The 10570-nt window shown below is 48.3% G+C and overlaps 1 protein-coding gene across 1 annotated transcript in view; it reads right to left on the bottom strand.

Moving 5' to 3' along the window:
- Window positions 1–9998: 9998 nt before the first annotated feature.
- The window catches only part of ALMS1 (ALMS1, centrosome and basal body associated protein), a 123223-nt gene continuing 122651 nt past the window's right edge, over window positions 9999–10570 (bottom strand). The window contains exon 19 of the mRNA XM_019526323.1: window positions 9999–10503. Coding sequence (XP_019381868.1) covers window positions 10459–10503 — 45 coding nt within the window. The 3' untranslated portion in view covers window positions 9999–10458. The remainder of the gene's footprint in view (window positions 10504–10570) is intronic.

Below are 10570 nucleotides of genomic sequence, written 5' to 3'. Positions count from 1 at the left end.
CCCCCCAGTGCTGCAACAACTGGGACCCCCCAATGCCAGGGTGACCAGGACCCCCCAGTGCTGCAACGACTGGGACCCCCCAATGCCAGGGTGACCGGGACCCCCCCCAATGCCGCGGTGACCAGGACCTCCCAGTGCCACAACGACTGGGACCCCCCCAGTGCCAGGGTGACCAGGACCCCCCAGTGCCAGGGTGACCGGGACCCCCCCAGTGCCGCAGTGACCGGGAGCCCCAGCCAGCGTAAGTTACCATAAACCAGTGTGAAACAAGCAGCAGCCGAGTCTCCCGGCAGGAACGCTTAGAGGCCAGTCAGGCGATTCGGGGAGGCCGTTTTGCACACAAGGGCTGGGGGTCAGCCGTAGGGGATGTGTCTGCGCGTGGAAGCTCGTTGCATGTGAAATGCCCCGTTGTCCTGCCTTCCGCGAGCTGGCTGCTCTGCTCCTGGGTGGAGTGAAAGCATGAATGGCCCACAGAAAGCCTGCAGACGGCCGGCCGCTGGCCTCACTTCCCGAGCTCACATGCCAGAACCACGCGCGTGTCTCGGTCGCTGCCACAAACAATCTGACCTCTCTTCTCAGTCCCCCACATCCCCCAGGGTTCAACTGGTGCCTGACAATACTCAGGCTAAAGGGGCTTTTTTTTCCTCTTCCTTTCAGCTTCCCCCTTATGCTTTCCTCTTGCTTCATTTGGGGCAGGGGGGGCACCAAACCATGCATCACCCTGCAGAAGGCAGGGCCGAGTTTCAAAGCAAAAGGCGGGGTAGAGAAGAGACCCATGCACTGTGCTGCTATGCCCTGCGGCCTCCCTGATGAGCATAAAACCAGAGCCTGAAGGTGACTGGTCCTTACAGGCCACGTGGCCCGTGTCAGAAGTCAAAATAGTGCTTGTCATTGGGAACAGAGTGCCCATATCAGAGGGCGGCACAGTCAGTCCCCAGACCGTGCCCAAAACCAGGAGTAAAACGTGATGGAAAGAAGGCAAACTAAGGCAAAGGCAGGTCTGAGGGCCCTGCTACACATTCAAAGGCAAGCAGGATCCTACCCAGCTGTAGAGTTGTTACACATTTTCAAGAACTCACTTTATAGCTAGATAGCCATTTTTGTCACTTGATAATTACTTTGCCCACAAGGCTGGCAATGCTGTGATGGACCAAATCATCACATGATCATTTCTTGCGTGACTGACCACTTCATTGTGTGACCATTACTTCGCATGTGTGGCCAGTCTTACTTTGTACGTGCGGCCAGTCTAAACGCATTGCACAATGAACCAAGTAATTGCATAATACCCGTAACATGTAGCAGGGGTCTGAGCAGGGCATCTTGGTCCCCACAATGCCCTGCTGCCTGAGGATGCTGTAGTGCCTCGATGCAACCTGGATCTACCCCTGCAGGATTTCCTTCTAGTTATTATTAAAGCTTTGTGCCCAAAGGCTCATCTAACCTCCCTCCCGACGGCACCGCTGGTCCAGCAAGAGGGATGGCCAGGAATATCTTTGCTACTCATCTCAAGCGCAAAGTGTGTAGAGTGCTTCCCTAATACTGCAAGGAAGACCTAATTAGCAGGCTGCAACGTGGTCTGAGACACTCATTTTAAGTGTCACTTAGCAACACACAGTTATCACAACAAATGGCTAGGGACACCAGGGACAGAAATGACACACCGGATACAGGCCCTGCTCGCAGCAGCCGAAGGGAAACCTTCATGAGCAGCTAACACTGAACAGATTAGAATACAAACCAATTTAGCTCTTGTTCCTTCCAGTGGGGAGCAAGGGGGTAAACAGAAGTGCACACACGCGTGCATACACAGCACACACAGACCAGCTTACTGGCATCGAAGCAGCAAACCCGTGTAACGAGAGCGAACCATGGACAACATGGGAAATATCTTCCCATGTCAGTTATTCTCATGGCCAGGCAGTTTCTTGGAAAATCCAATAACCCAGTGCTATCCAATCAGCAGTAGGTCACGCAACTCGTACAGATTCAAACAGACGAGAAGCAACTTTCTCGTTTTGGCCCCTGGAGAAGCACAGTGCAACGGGGCGGGGAAGGGAGGACTTCTACAAAAGCGGAGGAGGATGGTTAGCATTTCCAAGAAAGGGCAGAGTGTGTGGTCTGGAGACGCTGTACAAGATCCCAGCAGGGCCAGGGGGCCGGACGGTCAGTGTTGCGAGGCTTGGATAAAGGGTGACAAAAGGCCTGAGCAGGTGACATAGCAGAGGTGCCCATCTCTGATGTCTCCAAACTGACCATCGCAGCGCCTCTGCCATGGCCAGTTCCCACGAGTTAGCTGCTTGGGAAGCAGCCAGTCTATTAAGTGTTAACTATTCAGGCATCTCCCGTACCAAGTCCCTGCAATACACACTCTGCTCTGACTTTCCACTCCCTCCTCTGCGTCCTCCTCAAGCGATCCCACCCCTGCAGCCTCACAGGCCCAATTCTGATGCTCCACTTCAATGCTTGGGGGTGGATGGCAAGGGCCCATGTGGGCTCCAATTCGTGAACTGGGCCCCAGTTCAAGTGAAACCAGCTGCAGGGCTCTGACTTGTGCTCTGCTTTCCTGTACCCCAGGGAGCCTGACAGCAGCTGCAACGCTGCTGTGCATGCTGGCTACGTCTGGAGGTTAGGGCTGCTATAGGCCTCCTGGGCGGCTTTCTAAACTGGGGTGTTCTCCAAGAACAGTTTCCACCTGCTCCATCTCCATCATAGGCTGACGGAGAAGCTTGCAAAGGCAGCTGATGAAGGCCTCCTCAGCACCCCATGAATGTTATAACTTCTACTGCTTCCCGACATCCATGAGAACACAAAAGCTACTGACTCAAAGTGCGCTCTGCTGCCAGGCAGCTGTGGCACCGCTGGGATTAGCTCCAGCCACATAAGCCAGCAGCAGCACACATGGAGCAGAAGGAGGGATTCCTCACAACTGTTGCCCTGAAAGAGGTAAGCAATCCCCTGGCACCGCCACGCCTCCACAACAGATGCAGGGATAGTCCCCACTGTACCCCTTTGCCCCCATGTCACTCATTCTTCCAATCTCTGCTGCAGGCTTGAGTCTGAATTGCACGTGCTAAATCATCACAAAAGTGCTGGGCTAGGTGCTAGAGGTATATCCTCTGCTCCTCAGAACATCAGTAGTGGTGCTTGGCCTATTACCAGCTTACACTGCCAAGGACATAATGCATGTACAGACACTCACTTTCCCAGGAGTAACTTAAACCTGCTTGTTCCTGGGTGATTTTTCTTCTGGGGTGGCCATTTTTACTCTGAGAGAAAAAGCCTGAACATCCGTACAGTTGTGATTTCTCCTGCGAGAGACAGCGGCAACTCTCTCAGGAGAAACTGAATATTTGTACGAGGCCCATGTAGAGAGAACTCCAATGTGACGCTAGGTCAGGGCAGGCAAAGTCTGGCCTGTGGGCTGGACTGGACCCACAGCAGACTCCATTTCTCAGCAGCCCTTGCCCATGTTGCTGTGGCCGGTTTCCATGTAGACCCTGGTAGCCGGGGCAGGCGGGCAGCAGATTGCAGCTCTGCCTTGGCTCCAAACCATGCTGTCACCACTGCAAGATCCCAGCCCCAGCCCTAGAGCAACTCCTTTCCCAGCCGTACACCCTGCCAGCGCTGCTGGGGCCAGTCTCCATGGAAACCCTGGCCTTGCACTATCACAGCACTGCTGCTACTGGGGTCTCTATGGAAACCGTCCCCAGCAACGCAAGCAGGGGCTGCTGGGAAATGGAGTCCAGCCGCTGGTCAGATCTGCCATTTACACTAGATAAATGGTTCTCTGTAGCTGAACACTATAGAGAAGCCAAGGTTTCTCTAGGGAGAAACAAGGGAAATCTCTTTGTGGGGAAAAGCGAACAAACTCAGAGGATTTAGAGTCTGTCCACAAAAAGTCCCCATAAACTTTCAGTATCATGATTTATCAAAACCTCCTTCTGCAAAGACATTCAAACAACCTACACACAGCTCCTTGGAAATGCAACCACAGCCAAAGCCAGCAGCCAACTGCAGAACTAGGAGAGGGAGAGACAATGCCGGCCAGGGACACCACGATGCCCTCTTCCACACACAGCCCCAAGAAACCATCTGGAAAGTAACCATATCGACATGGCACTTTCTGATCCCTGGCCACATTTGGAGCCAAAATTGGCTGATGTTAGTGGTGCCAATAAAACCGCACGGCTTTGCACTCCTCGTAGCCTTGTAGGAACCCACCGCCCCCATGGGAGAGAGACCCGAATTCTGTTCTTTTACATCAATTAAAAAAAAATCGTCTATCAAGTCCCACAAGCGCAGACAGCTCACGCTATCCATGGAAGGCAACAGGATTGCTGGAGCGTTGTTAAGCACATCTGAATACAATTGAATTGCACAAGAGGACTAGTCTCAAGTTCTTATACTGCCCTCATCGCTATGGTATTTGAGTGCCTTCCAGACACGCCTTAATCAACATGACTTTCTGCTGTCCCGTGAAGTTTGTTCTTTGTTTTCTGAGGGTCTGATTTAGCCTCCAGAAGCATTTTGTTTAACAGGTGATATATGAGGGGAAAGGAAATGCCACCCCCCCACACCCTGGCCTGTGCTGAAGAACAGCACCGTTTCAATTCACAACGCTTCAGCTGCAGCTATTCAGCATTGCTGAGCATTGCCTACAACTTTAAGAGTCTCTTTCCTACAGTTTGGGATTTAAGGAACTATAAACCGACAGCCAGAGCGTGGCAGTTGCGTGCAACAGAGAGAGTATGTTTTTTAAGATATAAAATACCTGCTCTTTCATAACACTACATGGTAATAATGGGGCATATAAGCAGTCTCCTGTTTAGGCTTTAAGATCTCTGCACTGTACTTTGCGATGCTGAAATCTCCTCCACATCAAATGATAAAAGCTGCAGCAGAATGTGAAAGGAGCACAGCAGAGACATCAAAGGGATAGCAAGAGCCTTGTGGGGCTGTGCTAGGAAACCACTGGTAGTATTGCACCTCAGCAGTCGGCCCACATGGTGCAGAGAAGCTGAGATAACCTGATACAGGATACAGAAGTGGTAAGTGCTGTTCCAAACAAGAGACTCATGCATCATCACAAATACTTTTGTGGCACTTGCCTGCCAGGACAACATGCCCTGAGGTTCAGCGTAGCAGGCTGACAGGTAGAAAAACCGCTCATTTTTCATACAAAGAGGGTGTTGGCTTTGCACCATGGATCAATGAGCTTGGAATTACCAGGCCACATGGCTGGAATCTCTTTTCAGGACACAACTGAAAAAAAAACAGCAACAAAAGGCAAAATACATCAGGCTCAGCAAAAGCATCAGCTTACCTGGTTTACCTTCTAGCACACCTGCTGCTCCGGTGTCCCCTTGTCAGGGTCCCTCCCTGCTAACAGCACACAGCCCCATGTCGCTCCAGTACATTGCCTTCTTGGGACTCCGGCTTTTTAAAATGACAGTTCAGTGTTAAGTCAAAACATCTCTTCCTAAACCGACTCCACACATCATGCAGGTCCCTTGCTAAGCCTAGATACATCTTCCCCTAAACCTTGGGCTGATGCCAAGTATTTCCTAAAGCTTCCACTTCTTGCAGTTTCTTGTTTCCATCCTCATCCCTTGACCCCTTGCCCTTGTTCCCATCCTCATCTTTACTTCCCAACATGCAGGTGGCTTCACTTGGCCTCATTTATGTGGCTGGAGTGAAGAACCTGCTTTCTGGGGTCTCTCTGACCCTAGACCTCTGGTTTGAGCTTTCCAGTGACTGTCACCTACTCCCTTAGCCTTAAACCCCATCACTCGGGAACCCACTGCTGGGACTACGCTCAAACCTCTTTAAAAGGGCCAGCACACCCAGCCACAGGTCACATCTGCAAGAGCCACATGCCACAAACTGGCAACAATTCAAATGATCTGTGCTGGAAGATAGGCAAAGTCAACACTGCTGGGACCAGAGCCCGTGGCTGCAGGTCAACCGAGCGTTACAAACCCCATGTTCCAGCTGCACACGCAGGCCAGAAGCACATTAGCAAGCTATGGCTGTAGCATGGCACATGCAAACATGGCTATTTGCTACAGATCTAACTGGGTTATCAATCAGAACTGCCAGTTGTTTCATGCTGGGTTAGATCCTGGTGCCATTGAAGTCAACGGGACTTCTACTACTGGCTTGAACAGAGACAAGAGGTAAATCCTGTGATTTTGTGCTCTGTGCCCAGCTGGCTCTTCCAAAGAGCGTGCATGCAACAGGAGATCTGGAGGGACTTGTTAGGTGGGTCCCACTCTCTAGGAAAGCAGAACAATTAGGGTGCTGTCATGGGTTCAACCTAACCCTTCGTGTCAAAATGTTAATGTTAAAAATTATGGCTTCGTAGAGCTGGGAGACAACACAGGGCCTTGTACAAGGTAGCTACATGAATAAAGGGTTGGTGTTTGTCCGTGGTCACCAACCAGTCGATTGCGATCAACTGGTCAATCCTGGAGACTCAGCAAGTAGATCTGAGGCTGGGGGTGCTGAGCCCTGGCTTAATATTCACCATAAAGAGGTTGGAGACTACTGATGTAGAGCTTCTCTCAGGCACGGCTCCGCTCTTTCTGAGACAGGCTTCGGCAAAGCATTTAGTAAAACAAGGTTCCCCCCATGCCTCACATGAACAATTTGCCCTCTCATCACAAGCACCAGCAACATTATAAGGCTCCAATAGAGGCCCCCACAGAATATAAGTCATGTCACCGTGAGGCACTGATGCTCAAGGCATCCACGTGCTCAACACTGCAGAGGAGATAGGGCCAGTATATATTGTCAGAGGAGATAGGACCAGTATATATTGTCTCAATGGGATGCATGCATGCCTTCCTTCTATGGATGCTGGAGATGCAGGTTATCACTGCCATCAGCTTCAGCCCATCTTGAATGAACCAAGAGATCATGGAAATTGTGCGCGATGTGTGGGTGTCCACACAAATTTGTCTTTTCTCCGTACATGTCTGGAGACCAGTGCGATTTCCCCTCATATCTCAGCATTGCAGAGGTTAAAGACAGGAGCTCACAATGGAATCAGCAGGGAACATGCAACACTTTCCTAAAGAGATGATCCGAAGTGAACTCTGTATGCTAGGCCATACACTCTTTCCTGGTCTATTTTTCCCCACACTGACGGCGAGATGGCCCAGTATTATTTACTGATCATTGGGAGTGTCTACACCTGCACATTTAACGTGCACTAGCCTAATTTAAGGCACTTTAATGGCACGTGTCTACATGTGCGCACCCTTAATGCACCTTAAAAATGGCGATTTACAGCTATTCAAGCCTAAAAGCAGGTACCACATTTATGCCCAAAAAGCTAAATTGCGTGAGTGAACATGTAGATACACTAATGCACATTAACATGGTGTGTCTCTATTGACTCAGGATTAACTCTGGCCCCAAGTTGATCTGAATACTCACGTTAATGCACATTAGCACATGCACATCTAGACATGCACCTAAATCACCTTAATGCACATTAGGATAATGCGCATTAAGTTTAGGTACGTGTTTTGGCACGTGTAGACACGTGCATTCACAGTGTGCTCTGTCCCAACAAAGCTGTCCTGTATGAAGCACAAGACACTCCAACCCCCTGCTCCAGCAGGGCCAGCCCAAATTACATCATCCCAGCCAAAGCTTTGTCTAGCTGGGTCTTAAACACCTCCAAGGATGGAGAGTCCACCACCTCTATGGGAAGTCTGTTCCAGTGTTTTACTACCCATCTAATGAAAAAGATTTTTCTAACATCCAACCTCAACTTTCCTTGCTGCAGCTTGAGCCCATTGCTCCTTGTCCTCTCATCTGCCCCCCCCCCAAGAACAACCCATCTCCATCCGCTTTGCAGCCCCCCTGCAGGGAAATGAAGGCTGCTTTTCAATCCCCCTCGGTCTTCTCTTCTGCAGACTCAATCAGCCCAGTTCCCTCAGCCGCTCCTCACAAGTCACATCCCCCAGTCCCGCAACCATTGTTGTTGCCCTTCACTGGACTCTCTCCAAAGTGTCTATTTCTTTTCTGTAGGGGGATTCTCAACGCTTATTTGATGACATCAGCATGGCCATTAACCTGTTATTGTGAACACGTGCTTGGCATCAGCTGAAAACTTAACACACCCCAACAGTGAAGCTACCCCATTTTTTTAAAGCAGCATCTCTGCTGAGGCAGGACAAACCCATGCAGATGTCATTTAGCCAAATTCCCGGCACAGCGAACAATCTTGCCCACTCAGATACCATAAGGAATGGACACAACACAAAAGACAACAAAGCTTTACCAGGAACGGACAGATTCTTTCACTTCTGCAGCATTTAGAGGTGATTTTCATGAACCATTGGAAAGCCATTAACATAAAATTTCATCCCAAAGGATTTGAAGGAAGAATGGTTTAGTTATGAGAGCAATTAGGGACTGCAATTAATGGACTGGGATTTTAAAGGTGGAAGTGATCCACTGTGCCTGCATGCTATTTTATTTTCTCCCAAATTCATTTATATCTTTTTAGCCTCTACGGCAGTGGTCCTCAACCCTATTAGACACAAAGTCCCCCTCACTAGATTCAAGATACCCCTTGGAAAATGCCAGCTCTTTGCTTTCACTCCTTTCTTGAATATGGAAAAATACTAGAGCAATGCTGCCGTTGCAGAAAACTCAGAACAACCATGAACACCCAACAGCAATAATCCTGAGCATGCCACAGCACCTTTGATCACCCCGACTGAGAATCACCACTTCGAGCTTTTTGAGGAAGACACAGCCCCCTCCCCCTGTGCCACTTCAGTGTCGACAACACTGTGCATGATACTATATGCATAATAAAAACACTTTAAAAATGTGTCTTCACACCCTTCTCCTCATTTTCTGGCTCTGGGCTAGAACGCGACAGCTGTTTCACAGCACATAATACTCTTTCAGATGGAAAAGGAAGTTAAAATTACAGAAACAAATCTTCATCTGCTGTCATGGTTAACTTCATTAACTTCATTGGAGTTCCACCAATTTATTGCAGGTGACGATCTAGGCCATAATAGCACAATGGAAACTACAGGGAGAATTGAAGGAAACAGGCCGTGAGAGCCAAAACTGGAAGGCAGCGGAGAACATAAACTATGGACCATTATGAAAAGCATGGGAAATTCCTAACGATTGTAAGCGAAGATCTCTGCTATGCCTCAACCTTCTGGACGAAGAGCCGTATGGAAATGCACAGTGAGCCATTTGCACCCAAAGGCCTTCTTTAAAATGAAGCAGTGTTTCAACCTTAGCTCTAGCTTAGTGCTTAAGATGGTGGTGGTGGTAAAAAAGCATGGTTGGCGTGTACCTACTTTAGCCGGATCCCTTTCCTGTTTGTAAGTGAACATCATCTGTGCAGCAAGCAATGGAAAGCTACTTCTGAGTATCAGCTTCCAGCAAAAACCACAGCCTTTTTATCTTAACTGAGAGGCCATCACAAAGAAAGGCGCAAAACAAAACATCTTACAGCCCCCATCTGATTATATTGCTGGCACACTTCTGAGCAATGTTTAGAAGCTTTTTTGGCTTAATTTCTAATGATTTATGAGAACTCATTTTTGGTGAAGGGGTGGAGACTGGAGGATCTTTTTCATGCTGGTGCCAGGTGATTTGGATGTGGGGCTTCACTTACATTTGGCCACTGAGCTTCAGCACTAAAAAAAAAAAATAATGAGAACTGTTATTGTCGCTGGATCAGCTCTGGGAATGGGAAACCCAGAAAAAGACATTACACGCTGGCTTTTAATGATGGCTACGACAAAACAGCACACTAAAAATGTCCCTCCCACTTTAAAAGCTGACATTAGCTCACTCTGAAAGCTTGCCATTCCCAACAGAAAACATGATTATGCAGCCATTAAGCCAGCTTTCCAGGAACACTGTGCAAGTAGCAACAGTGGAGACAGACGGCTACTGTAAAATCGTGGTTACTACAAGTCAATCTGAAGTCATTTTTTTATTTTTTCAGCAATACAAAAATGTTACAAATAATTCTTCCACGTGGAGCTAGGAAAATAAAAACAAGTAAAAGGACAAGTAAAAAAAATCTTTTAAAAACAGTATTAAAAATAAATATATAAAAATGACTATCCACATCAGGTCATCAATTCTTAAATACATATATAAATACCTCCAAACTACATTGATCTGGAAAGGGGATCACACTATTGAAACCAATTGCTTATAAAAAGAATTTAAAAAAAAAACAAAACAGCTATCCACACACAAAAATCACCGATTCTTAAAAAATAGAAATAAATCCAAACTAGTTAGACACTGCGATGCGACGACCAATGCAACCTACACTCTGCATACTGAAATATTTACTGAGTACTCTATTTTCACCAGCTGAGCTGCACATACAAGGCGCTGGAAATTCACCGTCTGCAATACGCCTTCTTTAAAAACCGGCGCTTGTCATTCTGATCAGTTCCAAGGCACTTTTCTCCCCAAGACACGATTGGTGATTTTCTGTGGAGAGAAAGGCAAATGATTACTATATTTCTCTATCAAATAAGAGACTACAACACTGCATGGA

Source organism: Gavialis gangeticus, unplaced genomic scaffold (genome assembly GCF_001723915.1).
Source record: "Gavialis gangeticus isolate Ggan-Ray unplaced genomic scaffold, GavGan_comp1, whole genome shotgun sequence".
NCBI lineage: Eukaryota > Metazoa > Chordata > Crocodylia > Gavialidae > Gavialis > Gavialis gangeticus.
The sequence above is the reverse complement of the archived record's forward strand: the minus strand, read 5'-3'. Positions and strand labels throughout refer to the sequence as shown.